This window comes from Natrix helvetica, assembly GCF_964273705.1.
Source record: "Natrix helvetica genome assembly, chromosome: 3".
NCBI classification, from domain to species: Eukaryota; Metazoa; Chordata; class Lepidosauria; order Squamata; family Natricidae; genus Natrix; species Natrix helvetica.
In genome coordinates, this window is record NC_138549.1 from 56,959,301 (window position 1) to 56,980,827 (window position 21,527).

At 46.0% G+C, this 21,527-nt stretch overlaps 1 protein-coding gene across 1 annotated transcript in view; it reads right to left on the minus strand.

Annotated features, from left to right (window-relative positions):
* Positions 1-21,527, minus strand: part of ALOX5 (arachidonate 5-lipoxygenase) — a 298,340-nt gene that overhangs the window by 148,239 nt on the left and 128,574 nt on the right. The window contains exon 6 of the mRNA XM_081949557.1: positions 18,439-18,611. Coding sequence (XP_081805683.1) covers positions 18,439-18,611 — 173 coding nt within the window. The remainder of the gene's footprint in view (positions 1-18,438; positions 18,612-21,527) is intronic.

Below are 21,527 nucleotides of genomic sequence, written 5' to 3' on the forward strand. Positions count from 1 at the left end.
TTTTCTTTTCCGCTATAATTTTGCACCAGTGAGGCTAAAACCAATTTCGTTGTATTTATTTTGTACAATGACAATAAAGACTATACTAACTTTGTTAATATCCATGAAGAAAACATTACAAACTTGACTTCTTAAAAATTATTTACTTGGCTCTCTTGTTTCAATTGTGCTGACAGGGTTATATTCCAACCATAACCATAATAAAAGTTGGTGTCAGATTTACATGCAATTATTTGCATTATTCAATAATTGTAGAGTTGTCTCAATGGGCTGACAATTTTCTACACTCAATTGTGTTGCTCGTTCTTTTTAAAAATCATCTATATCATTTGTATCTTTAGTACCTAGCCAATTTATAATATCAGTGATTCTCTGTAGGGAACTTTCAAAAAATTTCCTGATGACAGACTCGAGCTTAGCTGTAAGCATCTTTGTAGCTCCCTCCAGTGGTCAAAAATGTATATTTATTTATTTATTTATTTGTTTATTCATTCATTCAATCAATCACAATAAAACTAGAAGAGATCTTGGAGGTCTTCTAGTCCAGCCTCCTGCTCAAGCAGGAGATCCTATACCATTTCAGACAAGTGACTGTCCAGTCTCTCCTTAAAAACCTCCAGCACCCACAAGTTCTGAAGGCAAGCTGTTCCACCAGTTAATTGTCCTGTCAGGAAGTTTCTCCTTAATGCCATGTTGCTTCTCTCCTTGACTAGTTTCCATCCATTGTTCCTTTCCTGCCCTCTGGTCCTTTGGAAAATAAATTGACAGCCTCCTCTTTGTGGCAGCCTCTCAAATACTGGAATACTGTTATCATATCCAGCCTAGTCCTTCTTTTCTCTAGACTAGCCAAACCCAAATCATGCAACCATTCTTTACATATTTTAATCTCCAGGCCTTTAATCATCTTAGATGCTCTTCTTTGCACTTTTTCCAAAGTCTCAACATCTTTTTTGTAATGTGGTGACCAAAACTGGATGCAGTATTCCAGGTTTGTTTTTACTAAGGATTTATAAAACCTAACCCTTTTATTCCTTCATCTAAGTCATTTATGAAGATATTGAAGAATACTGGGCCTAACGCCTAAGACAGCACTTCATGGTACTCCACTTTTTATTTCCCTCCATGTAGATGAAATACCATTAAGGGCTACTTGTTGAGAATGGTTTGTCAGCCACTTAGAAATCTATCCAGTGGTGATAATGTCTAGCCCAAATTTTTCCAGCTTACCAAGTAGTAGGTTGTGGTCTACTTTGCTGAAGTCTAAATATACTATGTCCACAGCATTTCGCTGGTGTACTAATTTAGTCACTTTGTCAAAGAATGAAATAAGATTGGTTTGGTATGATCTATTTTTAACAAACTCCTGCTATCCACTAGTTATACATTCATTTGTTTCTAGATGTTCATAGATTTTTTTTTAATATTATTATTATCTCTTTTATTTATGAAACTCAGTCAACTGAACATTTAAAAATGTGTCACGAATACCATTGACTGGTGCTAATGGTTGAAACGGGTTGCTGCCAGCATCTTAGGTATCAACCAAGTATCTTCTTAAAATATATGATGTTCCTAGTAGCACAGTTTTTTGCAGTTCCACTGGTATTATTGCAGGAAGCTGCAATTTCGTTATGTGTTTTGTAAAATTCCTGGATATAGTACCAAGTGCCCCGATGACAATGGGTATCACTGTTACATGTTTCATCCATAGCCATGTAGTTTTGATGGGCAGGTTGCAATATTTTGTGATTTTTTTCCAGTTCTTTTTCTTTGACTCTGGCATCTCCTGGCACAGCGATATCAATAACCCGTATGCTCCGGCCCTCTACAACCGTGATATCTGGTGTGCTGTGTTCCAAATGACGATCTGTCTGTATTTGAAAGTCCCACAAAATCTTCACCTTCTCATTTTCGGTAACTTTTTCCACTTTGTGCTCCCATGACTTTTTGGATACAGGTAAGTCGTATTTTTTACATAATGACCAGTGGACTAATTTAGCAACTCGATCATATCTAGCTTTGTAATCAGTTTGCACAATTTTGCTGCACTCACATATTAAGTGTACAACAATTTCAACTTTGTCATTGCAAAGTCGGTAGTTTGGATTGTCAGTGGATTTTTGTATCTTTGTTTTCATGGGATTAGTTTGTAGTGCTTGTTCTTGAGCAGCAAGTATTAAACCTTATGTTTCTTGATGGTTCTTCTCTTAAGCCATGCCCATGTCAAGTTGTTATCACATTTTCCTTCAATGTTTTTCAAGTGCTGTCAAGTTTTCCATCTATTTAATCTGTTATCCAGTTGTTTTTCTTTATATTCTGCCTTTGTTTCTGTTGTTTTTATAATGTTCTCCATTTTCACAGCCTGAAGCATTTTTTCTGTACTTTGGTTCACATAATCATTCAAACTTCATTTTTCTTCTTCTACAGTTTGATGGATTTGCAATAGCCCCTGCCCTCTATTTTTCTTGGCAGGTATAACCTGTCGATGTCATCTTGTGGATATAAAGCATGGTACATATTCAAAAGTTTGCATGTTTTTCAGTCTAAGTTTTCCAGTTCAGTCAAAGTCCAGTTAATGATTCCAGCTGAGTAGCCCATCACTGGAACTGCTCATGTATTAATGGCTTTAATTATGTTTCCAGCATTCAGCTTTGATTTTAATATTTTGCGGACCCTCCTGAAGTATTCCTTTTGCGTTGACTTTTTGACTTTTCCATTCAAGATGTTATCTACTTCCAATATGCCTAGGTACTTGTAACTGTCATCCTTTGCTAATGTTTTCACTGTTTCCATTTCCCAGTTCTTTTCCTTCAGTTTTTTCCATTTTTCCTTGCCTCATGGATAATATAGCACATTTTTCAAGTCCAAAGTTCATTTTGATGTCGCTGCTAAAAAGTTGAACTGTTAAGTATTGATTTAAGTTCAGTGGGGCTCTTTGCATACATTTTTAAGTCATCTATATATAATAGATGGTTTATCTTGCCATGTTGGCTTGAGATTTGGTATCCCAGTTTTGTGTTCGTAGGATTATTGCCAGTGGAATGTTGAACAGTAGTGGTACAAGTGAATCCCCCTGGAAGATTCCTCGTCTGATGTTTACTTCACTAATGTTCTCCCCATATGCTGTTAGAACTGTTGTCTATTTTTGCATATTTGCTTTCAAAAATGTACAAATATTTTTGCTGATTCCAAAGTTTTCCAGACAGGGGTTAATCCAGCTGTGTGGTGAGTCAAATGCCTTCTTGTAATCAATCCATGCCATATTTAAATTTGTTTTTCATTTTGCATTTTTAGTACCATTTTGTCATTGAGCAGCTGATCTTTTGTTCCTCTTGATTTTTTATAATTTCCTTTTTGTTCTACTGGATAGAAACTGTTTTCCACCAGATGATTGAATACTGAATTTGCCAGTATTCTTGTAAAAAGTTTGAACGTTGTTGGCAAACAAGCAATTGGGCGATAGTTGCTTGGTTCTGTGCCTGGCTACTGCCAGGGTTTTCAGGTATGATGTGCTGATGTGGACACTCTGCTTAGCTGGTCCACCGCACTGCTCAAGATGACCAAGGGATCAGCTAAGTGCAACAGGGTCAAGCAGCAGGAGGGAGACAGCAGATGCAGCTGGCATTGGGAATGCTACAACCATTTTTCCCCCTTGCCAGCCTGCCTTCACACTACCCCCTGTGAAATGGATCCCCCTAGGCTGGGTATTCTATCCCGGCCAGGGGTGGGTCCAGTGTCTTCTGCAAAGGGAGGAGGAGGAGCTTCCTGGGGCAATGGTGGACCTTCTTGGAGCTCCTTAGGACGATGGGGCTCCCTGACGGGGGTAGCGGGTGTTTTCTGCCCCCACCTGTCATTCTGGGGGCCTGGAACTGTTGAGCGGTAACCCTGGCTCCTGTTAAGAACAGCTTGGCCCCCCTCGGACGGGAGAAGGAGGGAAGCACACCGGTGACGGGGGCGAGAACGAACCCAGAGGCTAGGCCGCGGCAGCGGAGTAACAGAGAGGAGGTCTGCGCGGCTACCAGGGCGGCGGAATGACGGTTCGACGGGAGAACGGCTTGGGAACAGCGCCTGGACGTTCGGGGGGGCGACACCTGGCCCTACGGCCCGACCGGTGGTGGCGACGGCGGAGACGGGAATGGCGCTGGGACAACAAGCGCCATGCTTTCTTTCCTTTTCTCCGGCCGTGGTGAGCTGCCTGATTGGGGGGCCAGTGGGGGTCGGAAAGGAGCCGCAGGAGCGAGGAAGGAAGCCAGGGGGCCGCCGGAGGCCACGGGCGGCCTCCAGAAGATCAGCAGGCCGGGAAACTGGCCTCGGTACTTTGCCTATGCCCCCCCCCCCCGCTGAGCTGTGATCTCCGCCTACACCCCAAGAATTGCCTCTGGGCCCCGATTGTGGATGTTTGTTTCCTCTCCCCTCTCTCTCGCTTTTTAGGAGCTCTGATTTCCAACTTACAACCTGGACTTGTACTTTGACACCCTGCTACAAATGAAACCCTGCCACAGCCATGGCTTGAAACCAACATTATAATCTACCCGAAGTCTGACCTTTTACGACTGCGAGGGTCCCCTCTCTCGCAGGCATGCCCCCCTGCCCTTGCCAGGGCCCACCTCGATGAAGGGTTTATTAACCCAGAGAGGTGGAGGAAGCGGGGGATTAGGGGTTTTTTAGTGAAATGCTTTTTAAAGGTTTTAAGGGGTTCCAGGGTGGGGGGGAGGGTTGCACAGCCCAGGGGTGTGGATATAGCCAGGCGAACAGGTGGGGTCAGGAGGGAAGGGAGCGGAGCGGGGGAGGTGGGGGAAAACAGCATTCCTACAAGGGGCTCCGCAATAACGACGGTCGTAGGGAGGGGCGGGCGCGAGGACACTAGAAGAACATGTAGTCGGTTGGGAGACCGTGGTTGCTGGACACGCCCGGTCACGTGCACCAACCCCCGCAGTCTAGGTGGACAGGATCGACAGAGCCTGGGCCTTAGGCTGATGCTGTGTAACGCGAGGTCCGTGGTTAACAAGGCCCCCCTCATCAGTGACTTGATCACAGAGGGGGAGCCGGACCTCGCAGGAATAACGGAAACCTGGTTGGGCCCGGAGGGGGGTCTGCCCCTCGGGGAAATGTGCCATCCAGGTTACCGGGTATTCCACCAGCCACAGGCCCAGGGTAGGGGCGATGGGGTAGCGGTAATTATTCGGGAGGATCTGGCGCCGAGAGAATTCACTGTGTCGCAGATATCCGGGTGTGAGTCTCTGGGCGTGAGATGGGGCCCAGGGAGACAGTTGGGCCTGTTGATAGTATACTTGGCTCCTCGCTATACATCAACGGCCCTGCCCGGACTCCTCGAGCGGATCGCTGAGATGGCGGTTGAGACCCCCAAGCTATTAGTGATGGGGGACTTCAACCTGCCATCGATGGGAGAAGCATCCGAGGTAGCTCGGGAATTCATGGCTTCCATGACAGCCATGGATCTGACTCAAGTAATTCAGGACCCCACACACGAGGGAGGCCACACACTGGACCTTGTGTTTGTCTCCGACCAGTGGACGAGTGATCTGGGAATACGGGATTTAGCCATCACGCCCCTGTCATGGTCAGATCACTCACTTCTCCAGCTGGACTTCCCTGGCGCTACCCCCTGCCGCGGGGAGGCAGAACCAGATTGTCCTAGATGGTTCCGCCCCAGGCGTCTGATGGAACCAGACAGGTTCCAGGCGGAGCTTGGGCCACCTCCTGCAGACCTGTCCCGCTACCGGGCAGAGGACCTGGTAGCTGCATGGAATAATGCGGCTGCCGGGGCCTTAGACCGGGTTGCGCCTTTGCGGCCTCTCCGGTGGCAACGATCGACCCGGGGCTCCCTGGTTTAACGGGGAGCTAAGGGCGATGAAACGCCACAGGAGACGCCTAGAGAGCAAGTGGAGATCCTCCCGCTCCGAATCTGACCGAACACAGGTAAGAGCCTACCTAAGGACCTACCTTGTGGCATTAAGAGTGGCCAAACGTCGATATTGTGCCACCCTTATTGCGTCCGCAGAGAACCGCCCTGCCGCCCTGTTTCGGGTGACCCGCTCCCTCCTGTCACAGGGGCAGCGGGATCCCCCTTTGCAGGGCAGGGCAGAGGAATTCAGGGAATACCTGCAGGATAAAATCGCTCAGATCCGGAGGGAATGGACCCCCTTCAGTGCTCCAGGGGGGCGTCCGAGGCGAGTCTTGAGAGACCACGCTGGGAGGAGTTTGACCCTGTGGTCACCGAAGATTTGGACAGGTTGCGTGGGCGACTGCGAGCCACCACATGTTTATTGGACCCGTGTCCCTCCTGGCTTTTACTGGCATCCTGGGAGGGCTCACGAGGCTGGCTACTGGGACTGGTGAACGCTTCTTTGAGTGAGGGCCTTCTACCAGCCACCTTGAAAGAGGCGGTGGTGAGGCCCCTGCTCAAGAAGCCTTCTCTGGACCCAACGGAGCTAGCAAATCATCATCCTGTCTCCAACCTTCCTTTTTTAGCGAAGGTTGTTGAGAGTGTGGTGGCTCAGCAGTTCCCGCGTCACCTGGAGGAATCTGATTATCTAGACCCGCGCCAGTCCGGCTTCCGGCCCGGACACAGCACGGAGACGGCCTTGGTCGCGTTGGTGGATGATCTCTGGAGGGCAAAGGATAGGGGTTGCTCCTCTGTCCTTGTCCTATTAGACCTCTCGGCGGCTTTCGATACCATCGACCATGGTATCCTATTGCGCCGTCTGGAGGGGTTGGGGGTAGGAGGCACCGTGCTGCGGTGGTTCTGCTCCTACCTCTCCGGCCGGACGCAATGCGTGTTGGCAGGGGAGCAGAGGTCGACCCCGAGGCCCCTCACTTGTGGGGTCCCGCAGGGGTCGGTCCTCTCACCTCTCCTGTTCAACGCATATATGAAGCCGCTGGGCGAGATCATCCGTGGTTTTGGGGTGGGATACCATCTGTACGCTGACGACACGCAGCTGTACATTTCCACCCCAAACCACCCCAACGAGGCCGTCGAAGTGATGTCCCGGTGTCTGGAAGCCGTGCGGGTCTGGATGGGGGACAACAGGCTCAAGCTCAACCCCTCCAAGACAGAGTGGCTGTGGCTTCCGGCTTCCCGGTTCAACCAGTACATTCCATCTCTGGCCATCGGGGACGAGCAATTAGCCCCGGTGGAACGAGCGCGCAATTTGGGCGTCCTCCTAGATGCCCGGCTGGCTATGGATGACCATGTGGCAGCTGTGGCGAGGGGGGCGTTCCACCAGGTTCGCCTGGTGCGCCAATTGCGACCCCTTTTGGACCGGGATGCCCTGCGCACAGTCACACATGCGCTGGTGACGTCCCGCCTGGACTACTGCAATGCTCTCTACATGGGGCTCCCCTTGAGGTGCGCCCGGGGATTGCAGTTGGTCCAGAATGCAGCCGTGCGGGCAATTATGGGGAGAACGAGGTTCTCCCAAAAAATACCTCTCCTACGCGAGCTGCGCTGGCTTCCTGTGGCCTACCGAGTGCGCTTCAAGGTGTTAGTTACCATCTTTAAAGCGCTCCATGGCACAGGGCCTAGCTACCTGCGGGATCGCATTCTGCCCCACACATCCCTGCGACCTATTCGCTCGCACAGGGAGGGACTTCTCCGGGTGCCGTCCTCCAGAGAGTGTCAGAGGGCGGCGCCCAGGAGTAGGGCCTTCTCTGTGATGGGCCCTACCCTTTGGAATGACCTCCCCCCAGACATTAGGACAACGACTGACCTCCGCTCCTTCCGCATGAAACTTAAGACCCACCTGTTCCGACTAGCCGGCCTGGCTTAATTTAGAGCTTCTCCACCTCTTGGGCATTTTTAATTTTAATTTTTAACTTTAACTATCATTGGGGTTTTTAATTGTTTTAAATTATTGTAATTTATTTATTTATTGTTCCACCTCCTCCATATTGTATCGTTGTAACCGCTGCTGGTGTACGTCGCCCCGAGTCCCTTGGGGGAGAGGGGGCGACTAAGAAGTCAAAATAATAAATAAATAAATAAATAAATAAATAAATAAATAAATAAATAAATAAATAAATAAACTGTTCATCAAACACATCTACCGACTACACGGAATACCCCATCTCTCCCCTCCTCAGACCGGGGAGTCAAGTTCAAGGCAAGTTTTGGAGGGAGTTCCTGAAATTCATCAGATCCACCCAAGGACTTAGCTCAGCTTTTCATCCAAGTATGAACAGTGTCGCAGAACGAGTGAATGCCATGGTGGAACAATATATAAGATGCTATGTGGATTACCAACAAGAAAACTGGGCGGACCTATTGCCGTTTGCAGAAGTGGCTTACAACAATGCCGTGCATAGCAGCACTGGATTAACCCCTTACCAGTGGCATGTAATTTGTCCCCATGCTCGAGCTTCCTAGAGAACCCCCTCTTCAATGACTTTGACAGAGTGGGTGGAGTCTCTGAGGAAACGGTGGAGAATATGAAAAAAGCGCTGGCAGAAGCTGCTGAGGAATATAAAAAGCAAGTGGACAGACACCTTTCTCTTCAACCCCCTTCAACTGCCGCGTGTTTGCAGTAGTGCCTACCGGTTTTATTTTATCTTATCAATTTTTAGTACTCCCAAAGGATCCTTTTTTATTTAATTAACATTTTTCAGTGAAGATAACAGCGTAGACCATAATACAGGCAAAGGTTTTTGTTGCTGCCGAGGATCAAAAAGGCATGGGAAAAAGAAAGAAATGCCATGGCACCAGCCCAGGATCTCTCCCTCCAGTGAAAAAGAACGTTGGTCTTACCTGAACATGTCTTTTCAGTGGAATAGAGGAAGGGCTTACGCGTGGGTTTTGTCACAGCCTGATTGGTCCATAGACTGAGGAAAATTTCTTTAATATTCCTGCTTTCCCATTGGCTCCCAGTTTCCTCGATGTTGACGGACTGCACCTGTTCCAAAAAAACACAAGAAGACCAAGGGCCCTCCCGGCCCTCCCCCTGGCCTCTATCTATACTAATTCACCATACTAACTAGGGTGGGTCATAACCCCTTCCTCTATTCCACTGAAAAGACCCGGTCAGGTAAGACCAACATTCTTTTTCCAGTGGAATCAAGGGAGAGGTTACGCGTGGGACATACCCAAGCTTAGTCCCAGTGGGGGATCTAGATCCCAGGGGGAGGGACGGCTGCCACCCGTTGAAGGACTCTACGACCAAAGGACGCTTCTGCCGAGGCGAATGCGTCTAGTCAGTAGTGATGGATAAAGGGAGTTCAGATAGTTCGGAGGGAATTGCTCATTTTCTTCTTCTGGAACTGGATCAAAATCCACTGGAGGGTACGGAGATGAAGACGGGCCCAGGGGACTATCCCTATACATGAGACCATCTTGCCAAGTAGCTGAGACAAGGTCAGGATGGAAACTGACTGACTTCTGAGAACCTTAGCTGCCAGTTGTCAGAGACTGGCCAGCCGGTCCAGGGAGAGCTGGACTATCCCTGTCACTGAATCTATAACCGTCCCTAGTTGTAGGATCCATGTGGACGGGGAAACGTGACTTTTGGGGAAGTTTGCGGAAAACCCAAGGGACTAGAGGCACCGGAGGGTAAGTCGAAGGTCGTTGATTGCCTGAGGGAGGGACCACGCTTGGACTAACACATTGTCCAGGTAACATTGGAGTCTCACTGGGGTGAAGCGGAGGTGAGCCGCCAATGTCGCGAGGACTTTTGTGAAGGTACGAGGGGCGGAGGCCAGGCTGAAGGGAAGTATTGATAGTGGCGCTCCCCGTGGGAGAATCTTAGGTACCTGTGATGTGCTGGCAGGATTGGGATGTGGAGGTAGGCCTCTGTGAGGTCTACCGAGGCCAGATAATCCCCCCAACGGATGCCCTGGAGGATGGATCTGAGGGAGGACATCTTGAAGCGCCTGTAGACTAGGAACTGGTTCAGGCGCTTGAGGTCCAGAATTGCCCTCCAGCCCCCTGAGCTCTTCAGAACCACGAACAGGTTGGAGTAGTGACCCAACCCGTGTTCCACCGGTGGAACCGCCTCCATCGCCTGAATATTGAGAAGGTGTTTTATAGTCAAATCCATCAGGCGGCGGTGTTCCGGGTCCCGAGAGGGAGGGAACTTTCTGAAGAGCTTCGGAGGGGTGGAGATGAACTCCAGCCGCAGGCCGTGCCTGATGGTGGATCTGACCGTGGTGATCTGGTTCCACTGATCCACATAGTGTGACAGGCAGCCGCCTATGGGGAGAACCACAAAAGGGCCGCCTGGACTGTTACGGTCCTGGTAAAAAGAGCGGGGAAACTGCCTGTCTGACCTAAAGGAATTATACCTCTTCTGGTGTTCGTGTTCGGGGGCCCTGTAGGAGGGTCTATAATATGGGGTAGGACAGGAGTCCTGCTTTTTGGCGGTGGATGGGAGGACCTTCTTCTTATCTTTATTTTCTATTAGTAAAGGATGTAAGGCCTCCCTAAAGAGATTGGTGCCTGTGTAAGGGGCTGCCGCCAAATTCCATTTGGCCTTGTTTTCCATCTGCCAACTGCGAAGCCACAAGCGCCGTGATGTTACCAACGTGGCTAGGGCGCTGGAGGCAAATTTCATAGCATCCAGGGTTGTATCGGCGGCAAATTGTGAGGCGGCTATAATCGCTGCTATATCTTGATGTAGGCGCTCATCCTGGATCGGTATGCGATCCTGGAGTTGCCTGAGCCACATGACGGTCGTGCGGTTAAAGTAAGAGGCCGCCGCTGCCAACTTGATCGCCTAGGCGAAGGCGTTAAAGTTCTTACGTAAGGTAAGTTCCGCCTGCTTGTCCTCCGGCTTCATCTTATCAGGGGCATCCCCAGAGACTACGAGAGAGGAGGCGACCAATGCTGCCACTGGGGTGTCGATGGTTGGTAATTGCCGGGCCTGTGCAAAGGCCTGCTCTACATTGTAGAAGCGGTGATCGCTGCTGCTCAGATTAGAGAAGGTGGAAGGACGGGCCCACTAGTTTTTTACTACCTCTAAGAACAGAGAAGGAGCAGGAATCTCCTCCTTGTTCGTCGCCATGTTAGAAAACATGGCCAGGTTGGGTTCTCTAGGTTGAGGAACCGTCGGATCCCCGGTTCCAATCTTAGTGGTTTTCCTGCCTTGTGCAAAACAGGTTTAAACATGGCAGGTGGAAACAGGCCTGGAAAGGCTGGGGGATCTGGAGGAACTGAATCCTCATCCTCCGAAAAAACCCATGTCATAGTGGTTGTCCTCCCCCAGAATGGAGCCTTCACTGACCATGGAGGGGGGAGGGGGCCTGGGATGTTGTTGCCTGTGCCCCCCCATGGCCCTGCCAGTCTGGGGAACCCTGTCTCTCTGTGCCATGCTGGCGATGCCTCGTGAGATGGCCGAGGAAATGAGTCTCCTAATACTTTCGGACAGGAGATCCAGGTCCTCCTACAATGGGCCTGATAAAGAAGGATCCTGTGGGGCTAGCCCTACGGAGGAGTGAAATGCCCTGGAAGATCCCTCCAAGAGGTCTGTCTCCCCCATCCCGATTGCTCTTGGTGACATAGAGGGAGAAGGGCACGTTCCTTGCCTGGAGAATCTATGGGATCTAGAAGGGGAGACAGAAGGGGAAGAAGGGCTGAAGCCTCTGGGGAGGGGATCCTGAATGGTTGGATGAGGGTCTGATAGGAGATCTGGACCTGCTGGATTGGGCCTGTTTTTCTGCCCTGGCTATAGTCTTTTCTATAGCCTTCTGAGTTCATCCCTTGTGGCTGCTCTAGATGGGTGCTGAGCTGCCATACGCTTGGAGGCCGCAGCCCTAGTTCTGGGTCTGTCAGCCTGGTGTTCTATGTCTTCAACAGGGGCCTGTGGTAGGGCTTGAGTGGGCTCGGGCCTAGTTGTCATCACAGCACTCACTTGTCTGCAGCCAAAGGCCTCTGTAGGTTCCACCGGTGCCTGAGCCTGCGGGAGCTTGTGTTCGACATACCAGCTGATGTCCTGCTGGCCTCGATCAGTGGCCACGATGCAGGAAGCCAGGGCGATCGTGCGGAGCCTTAGCAGACCTTGCACAAGGCGCTTGCAAAATGGCCACCAGAGTCTTTAAAATGGCCACCAGAGTCTTTAAAGTGGCCCCAGAGCCTGAAAATGGTCGCCGGGTCTGCAACTGGCCGTCGGAGCCCTCAAATTGCCGCCAGAATCTCCGATCACGCTGCCCGGATAATAATGCTGCCGGAGCTGTGATTTAAAAGGCTGCGGCTTGCTTCCCAAGTTCCACGGTTCCCTCTTACGTAAGATAAGGTAGCTACCTAACTGGTGGAGGACGGTGCGCGTGACTCTCTGTGCTCCGATAACTTAATTGCGGCCCGCGGCAAAGCTCCCGAATGCTGCGCTTGAGCCCGTCACCCCCGCTGCCCCGGGGATCAGAGCTGGACTCCTGGCCTGCGGATTAGGAGGATTGTGCCCCAGGGGGCTCTCCTAAGCCACGCAAAGCAGAATGGACTGCCCCTGGGACCGCAGCTGGTTTAATTTAGAATTTTAGAATATCCAATCAATTGAATCAAATAGTAATTTAAAAGATCTAAGGTCAATTTATGAATTTATAATATTTCCTAATTTATAATATTTCCTACTTAAGAGCCAAAGCAGTGCTTGGACCAAAAGATTGAGAGGAAACTGGGAGCCAATGGGAAAGCAGGAATATTAAAGAAATTTCCCTCAGTGTATGGACCAATCAGGCTGTGACAAAACCCATGGAAAACCCCTCCCTCAATTCCACTGGAAAACAGCAAAACAACCAAGAATTGAGGAGCACTTTGTTGGCAAGAGATCTGTAAATAAAACTAACCTCCCCCCCATTCCCAACAATCTGGAGAGATTAGAACGGGATCTGCAAAAAGATTTGGCAAAACAGCAATTAATAGACTTTCCCTATCGCCGGGGGGGGGGGGGGGGAGACAAGCCAGCTCTTCTCACAAACAACTAGTCCAATTACTTCCTATATGAAGTCTGAATTAAAGGCTAAAAAGGCAAAGAACCACCAGATAATTCAGAGTATGGAGAATTTACCTTGGGAAAATTCAATGGAGTTTATGGCAAAGCAATGCCTTCTCACAGCTGAAATGGTGGTTTCAATATTCGAACAATTAATTTCCATCCAACACGATTTAGAGGCATTGAAAAAAGGCTTAGCTGTTTTTCTTCAAGTACAATACTGGGCCCCCGCCACCTCCTCTAAAGTTCTTACAGAAGACTTGGTTAACTCCCATAAGAAGGATGTCACTACGTTAAAAAGTTTGCTAGACATGAACTGACTGAACTGACACTAAAGAGTTAAACTGAGAAAGAGTTATTGCGCAGGTCGTAAAAGTTCTTATCTGACAGTGATATATTTGCGCATGTCTTCACACATTCCAGAGAGAGAGAGAGAGAGACAAAGAGAAAGCTACTGCTGAACTTTTGTCCGGCTGCCAGAAAAGCTGGCAGACGGAACCTTTTTTTATCAAAATGTAACAATTAGTTAGTTTCTGTTTTATTTACTTTTATTATTTTTGTATTAAAGTTTGTTTATTAATTAGAATATGCTTCCCAGAATTTTTATTCTTTTTCTTCACATCTTAATGCATAATGCATAAGCCCGATCCTAGACCTCATTTTCTTCAGGGTGAAATTTTCCCCTGACAAAGGATAAGGAAGAGGAAAAAGAGCAAAGAGCCAAAGAAACAGTTAGAGTCGGATAAAAAGTGGCAGTCCTCTCAGAAAAACAGTCCCTCCCCAGACAAGGCAACGAGAAGGAAAGCCTCATGAGAAGTCAGGAAAGCATCTCTCCCCCAATTACAGCAATCACACCACTCACTACAAACCCAACAAATTGTTTTTAGAATTCATATAAATAATTATGGATGTTGGAATATCAGAAGTGCAATACTAAATTTCCTAAGCCAGCTTCTTCACTGTCACAGGGGTCCTCCGTGCTGTGGAGTGGCTCCCTGAGGCCCCAAATTGGAAGCAAATTCTCCTGTCTTTCAAACAGCCCACCATGTCACAGATGCTATTCAGGTTGAAGGCATATTTAGCCTCCTTTCAAATCTTTCCCATCAGAGTCTTTGGTGAGGGAAGGGTTACTCCGTTAATTGTTAACATGCAAGCTCCCAAGGTGGCTGCCTCTTCCTCATTTTGAAGCTTGGGAAAGGGAGAGAAAGACAGTGGGAGTCAACCAGCCTTGTCCGGTGAAGAGATACTTAACAGCACAGAAGCTGGTCTCATTAATGCTTTTGGCGCTCTCCAAGGAAAGAACAAGACAATATATTATTCAAGTTAGAAAATTTAAAGAAATCTTTATTGGTCACAATGGACACAGCAGAGCCGCTTATAAATCTGGTTTCCCCAATAATTGAGCCTCTCACTTCTCCCCTAGAGGACAAGAGATTGCATGAACACAAGATCATGGAAAATAGAAGCCAAGACCCAAAGGGGCCATTAGAGGTCCCAGTAGAGATGGAGATGCTTTCATTCCTGCATGAATATCCCATGACACCTTCAGCACCAAACCAAGAAACTGAAGAGACGACCCATGTCAGAGCCACCATCTCAAAGAATGAAGTATGACCTAATAACTCCTTGCCCTACACCCAGAGAAGAGGCATCGGAATAGCAAGTTCTGTTAGCTGGTGCTAAAACCTCTTACCCTGAACAAGTTCCTCAGGAGTCTACACAGGGGGGGGACTTAAACGCTAGAATGGGACCAAATAATCAAGCATTATTTAATCAATTTAAGATCCACTATGATGAGAATGTAACAGGAGAATCCCTGCATTCCAGACAGAATCCAGCTAATAAGGCACCTGGTGCTGATAATGTCCTGCCAGAAATAATCAAAAAGAACACCAGTTGGTGGGCTCCATTTTTAGCATCTCTGTTTACATTTATAGATAAAACAGGCCGTATGCCAAGAGATTGGGGAGTAGCAATTATCATACCAATTTATAAAAAAGGTAATATGTATATGTCTTTGTTCTTTATGTATGTATGTTTGTCTTTATCTGTATTTTATCTGTTTTGATTGTACGCCGCCCTGAGTCCTTCGGGAGAGGGTTGCGGCTAATCAAATAAAATTATTATTATTATTATTATTATTATTATTATTAATAGAAATGACCCAGGCAATTAAAGACCCATTAGTCTTCTGAGCGTTATTAGTAAATAACGTAAATGCCAAACACCTAAACTATAAACTTCAGGATTGGCTAATTTCAGGGGGGGATAATCAAAGATGAACAAGCCGGTTTTAGAGAAGGAAGATCTACGGTGGATCATATCTTGGTACTCCACCATTTAGTACAAAAATACTCATATTTTTAAAATCCTCTCTTTTTGTGGCCTTCCTTGATTTTAAGCAGGCCTTTGATTCAATATCCAGGATCACCCTCTGGGAGAAATTAAAATGCACCACTATCGATAAACGCCTCCTCTTCCTCATACAAAAATTGTATGCCAATTCCACCTTGAAAGTGAGGTGCAATCCCCAAGGGAGTTTAACCGACCCAGTAAGGATACAAAAAGGGGTTCGGCAGGGTTGCATCCTGTCCCCCTCCCTCTTTAATTTCTATATCCATCCCCTGATCGATCTCTTACAGAACCCTGATTTCCATCCTCCTAACTTAGCACAACACAAAATTCCAATTCTCTTATATGCTGATGATGCCGCTATCATTTCACAAACTCCTGTAGGACTGAAGAGAGCAATTAGGGCAACACTCAGCTATTGCAGGCAAAACAAGCTGGTCCTTAACTTTGATAAATCAAAAGTTTTAGTTTTTGCTAAAAGACCTAGCCAATACTCCTGGAAAATAGGACATAGTTTGGAACAGGTTAGAACCTTTAGATACCTTAGGGTGGTTTTCCACTTGTAAGGGACATGGAAGGCACACCTGGATCATACATTGCAAGCAGCCAACAGGTCCTCAAACGCAACTAAACACTTATTTTACATGGGCGGAGGAGGGCAGTTAGTACCTGCTGCCTTAAAACTTTTTGAGGCCAAAACATTGGCGCAAATTCTATATGGGGCACAAACAGGAATCCTTGCAAAGAAAGACTTGCTAGAAACCATACAAACCAAATTCCTGCAAGCCATCTTAGCTGCACCCAAAGGAACTCCAAATGCCCAATTAAGAATTGAGACAGGCATGCCTCAAATTCAGGTAAGAGCCTGGAAGATGATGATCATTCATTGGCTTAAAATGCATTTCTTTCCAGAGGGACTGTCCCCACTAGTGTTGACTGACAATTTCCCCTCCCCCTGGAAACAGGCAATTGATCACAAGCTGGGCTCTTATGGGCTCTCACTGGTATTCTTAATGTCTCTAGGCTTTAATCAAGCAAAGCAAGTAGTAATCAATAGAATGAAGGACATGGAGTTCCAAGAAGAACTAAATAGGTTGCCTCTCCACAGTAGGGACAGAATCAAACAGGGAGTGTGGGTTTTGGCAAGGTATCTAAATGACCTGATTTTTCCAAAACAAAGAATAGCTTTCTTCAGAGGCAGATTTAACATTCTTCCTTCAGCACTCCTCCAGGGCAGGTATAAAACAACATCAATAGCAGAATGGGTTTGTATATGTGGTAAAGGAGAAGTTGAAGATATCTCACATGTTCTATTACACTGTGAGCTATACAGAGTTTGTAGGTCTGCATATATTCTCCCCTTATTAGAGAGATTGCCAGGGAGGGCAGACAATTTTTATGTAGGCTTTCTCCTCCAGGACACAAACCCAGCTACCACGTATGCAGTGGCAAAATTCTGTGTTGCTGCAATGTCCACAAGAATAAAATTGGTTACAGAAGTATAGTTGTCATCTTGTACCAATTATTTGGACAGATCGCTAACAATTTCTGGACCATTGCATTTACTTACCATACTTATCGGCTTTTTACCTATGGAAACCAGGGAGTGACCCAAACAATTTGAGAACATGTATGTTATCCCCTTTTAATGTCGATACTTTTTAATTATATTTTAATATCGGTACTTTTTAATATATTGTAAAAAGTAATGTGTATTGCTGGTCTTTGACCGTAATAAAGATTTATACTATACTATGCTACTATACTATACTATTCTCTTCAACCCCCCCTTCCATGTGGGAGATAAAGCTTTCATCTCAACCAAATACATACGGTTGAGGCTGCCTAGCAAAAAGCTGGGACCTATGTTTTTAGGTCCATTTCCAATAGTGAAAATAATTAACCCAGTGACAGTTCAGTTTATCCTCCCCAGCATTCTAGGGAAAGTGCATCCTTTGTTTCACTGTAGCCTGCTGAAATCAGTCCTTGGGTCTAGATTAAGATGTCAGACGCAGCCACCCCCTCCACCTATAGTAGTGCAAGAAGATACCCATTATGAAATGAAAATTTTTTTAGACTCTAGGTCCATGATGGCGAACGTATGGCACAGGTGCCACAGGTGGCATGCCAAGCCCTCTCTGTGGGCACACAAGCCATTGCTTGGCTCAGCTCCACTGCGCATGCGAGCACGCCTCCCGCTGTCCAGCTGATTGTCTGGTCTCTGTTGTGCATGTGGGAGATGCATGGGCGGGGGGTGTTTTTGATTTCAGGAGGCTCCAGGGCACCCCTCCGCCCCTTTTTTGGTCCCAGAAGGCTTCAGGGAGGCCTGCTAGGCCCAAAACAAGCTGTGGGGTGGTGTGACAGCATGCGTGCCTCACTCCCCCCCTCCCATGTCCCCCATGCATGTGCCTGACCATTTTTGGTCCCAGGAGGCTTCAGGGAGGCCTGCTACGCCCAACACGGGGCACAGTTGTGCACATGCACATGTATGGTGGGCAGGGGTCATGCACACATGCTCAGGGGGGCGGGGTACATTGCACTATGGATGTGGGCACGCACGTATGGGCTGTTGCCCACAATTTTATCACACAAGGAGAAAAAGGTTAGCCATCACTGCTCTAGGTTATACAGAGGTCTTTTGTAATATTTAGTTCATTGGAAAGGGTACCCTTTGTCTGAAGCTACCTGGGTTAAAAGTTGAGATGTAAAGGCAGATAGAATAGTTAATCAATTCCATGACAAGTAAGCCAAAGGGTCCCCCGGGGGGGGGGGGGGGGGATGGATGGTTAGGTGTATGGTTTTAACCCCCTGTGTTACTCTCGTTACAAGACGGTGGGAAAAACCTGGAAACCTTCAGATTCGGGTTTTCCCAGATATGCCAATATGACATCTCTAATAAAATGGTACTTTGAGGAAACTCAAGCCTTAGTATTGTTTCGTTGGGGGTGTTACTTGAAACTCTGACACATGTATGATGTTATATTCTTAAAATTAGGCATTATTTGATTTGAGAGCTAGCTACAATTGGAGTCTGCTAATTGTATTATTGTATTAGAACGGAAAACACTTTTCTCCTAGACAACATTTCTCCTGCAAAATTTGTGAAACGCTTTATAACTAAACACTGAAATAACCTTCTATTCTAAGTAAGTACCTTTATTTCCTGCTCCAGAGTTAGATTTCTCTCCAAACTGTACTCTACCATTTCTGTGGTCACTGGGAACTTTTTTGGTAGTTCTATGCATTTTTTAATTAATACAGGATTGCAGCCATTCAGAAACTGGTATCCAAACATAAAATCTTCTTGCCAGTGCTGCATTACATATTCTAAGGAGAAAAACAACAACAAATATTGTTTTAGGAGTAATCCTGATGATTATAAATTAAATAATTCAAGAAAACACAGGAGAGTGAAAATAATATTAAAATAAATACATACTATGAAATATCTTTGGTAGACATACTATCTTTTGCAGAGCTTCTAATTTTAATATTTATAAAAACAGGCCATATGTATATTTCATGCTATTTACTATATGTTATTTACTATTATACTATATACTGTCCATTACAGGTAGTCCTGTAACAGCAGTAAATGCAAGCTAATGTACTGCAAGCTAGTAAAAGCCCAAAATATGATTACTTGATGGTGTGTATGTGTGCAGCCATCAAAACATCAAAAACAGGCTGTAAGTACTTCTGGGGAGATCCATCATAATTTCCAACACTTGCTGAGTGACTGTCAAGAACTTCCCATATCAAATTAAAGAGAGAAAGAGAGGTGGAAGAAATAGAAGAAAGAGAAAAGAAAGGAAATGGAATCATTATTCTAAATCAGCAGCAGCAACTGTTATGTAACATGAAGCCCCTCCCATCACCACAATAGGACTATAATATATAGAACATAGAACATCAGAGTTAGAAGGGACCTTGGAGATATTCTAGTCCAGCCTCCTGCTGAAGCAGGAAACTTTATACAATTTCAGACAAATGGCTATCCAGTCTCTTCTTAAAAGCTTCCGGTGATGGAGCACCCACAATTTCTGAAGGCAAACTGTTCCACTGGTTTATTGTTCTGTCAAGAAATTTCTCCTTTGTTCTAGATTCTTCTCTCCTTGGTTAGTTTCTATCCATTACTTATTGCCTTCTGGTGCTTTGGGAAATAAGTTGACCTAGTTTATGACAGTCCTTCAAATATTGGAACACTGCTATGCTATCAGGCTGCCTCCCTAGTCTTTTGTACTAGACTATACATACCCAATTCTTACAACTGTCCTTCATGTGTTCTAGCCTTCAGTCCCCTAATAATCTTTGTTGTTCTTTTTTGCACTCTTTCCAGAGCCTCAACATCTTTTTTATATTGTGATGACCAAAATTGGGTGAAGCATTCCAAGTGTGATTTTACCAAGGCCTAATAAAGTGGTACTAACACTTCATATAATCTTTATTGTATCCCCCTGCTAATGCAACCTAGGATTGCATTGGCTTTTTTGGCTGCTGCAGTACATTGCTGGCTCATATTTACTGTATTTTTTGGAGTATAAGATGCACCAGAGTATAAGACACACCAAGCTTTTGAAGAGGCATTTTTTAAAAAAAAGTAGGTAGGTAGAGGGATAGAGGGATAAAGAGGGAGAGAAAGAGAGAGAAATACAGTAGGTAGGTAGGAAGAGAGAAAGAGTAGTTAGGAAGGTAGGTAGATAAAGGGATAGACAGAGAGAGAGAGAAAAAATAGAGAGAGAGAAAAATACAGTAGGGAGGGAGGGAGGGAGGGAGAGTGTGTGTAGGTAGGTTGGTAGGTAGAGGGATAGAGAGAGAGAAGTAGAAAGAGATAGATAGATAAATACAGTAGGTAGGTAGGGAGAGAGTGCATGTGTAGATAGGTAGGCAGATAATGGGATAGAGAAATAGAGAGAGAGAGAGATAAATACAGTAGGTAGGTAGGGAGAGAGTGTGTGTTCTCTTACCATTTTTTGCCTATTTTAATTTGTGTTCCTAGTCTGTCTTTTAACGGTGGGTTGTCAGGGTTCTGAGTAATGCATCCAACAAAAGCAGTACTCTGAGGAGGTAGATTCCTCAATGAACATGTTTATTGGACACATCATATCGGCACAGCTAGTGAAAATCAACTCTAAAAGTTCCAGGGGTTTCCCTCCTAATTAAAAGAGCAAATATTCCCTTGCCAGGTGTCACCAATCACATTGTGCAATAAAGGTTGCTGGGAGGCTGCTTGGCCACTCCTTTGCCATCTGTCAGGATGTCCTTGGTTCCCACAGAAAACTTTTTGTTTTGACAGATTAGCTGGTCTATATTCTTCCCCCCTCCCTTCCCCCTTTCATAATCATGGCAACTATGAGCCAAGAGAAAAATGGCATCAACCAGGTCAGCTTCAGAATTGACATAGGTTGAGCTATTCTTACTTTTTGCATGAAGACAGGTGCAAAGAAGGAATTAAGCAGCTGTTTCTTTCTGCTGCCCGTCACTTCCTTGACATCTTCTCCTATTAGCCAGGATTGTTTCCTTGACTTTTTTCCTCTTTCTTATATGTTGAAAGAAATGTTATTATTTTTTTTGACACTTGTTGCAAGTCTTAGTTCATTCTGAGCCTTAGCTTTCCTGATTTGGTTTCTTCTTGGATGTCTTATTTTTCTTTTTCAATGGTATTGTGCTGGATTGGGCTTTTATAGTCATATTTTTAGTCTTTCTACAGCTTCTTGGGTTGTTTTCCCCTTTAAGATTTTCATCCATGAATTCTTCTCAAGCTCTAAGTTTGTTGAAATCAGTTCTTTTAATGTCTAAAACACTGGTTTGATTATGTTCTGTTGCTTGTGTCTGCATTTCATTGAATTCCAATATGAGTTCAATGCCACTCTCTCCCAAAGTTCCTGCAAATTCAACCCCCTCTATCACTTCTTCTCTGTTGGTAAGAATTAGGTCCAATATAGATGTTCCTCTAGTTTCCTCCTCTGACTTTTGGATGACAAATTTGTCAACCAAACGAATTAGTCAGGAACCTGTTAGATTTTTCACTTGATGCAGAGCTTCTCTCCCAGTTGATGTCAGGGTAGTTAAAGTCTCCCATTACCACATACATTTGTTAATTGAGTGACAAAAAGTTCATCTGTTTCTTCTGCTTGGTTGGGTGGCCTGAAATATACACCTATAGCAATGTCATTCTTTTTTCCTTTTATATTGACCCCTATGTATTCTAAGAGATTTTCATCCTTGGTTTTGTGCATCTCT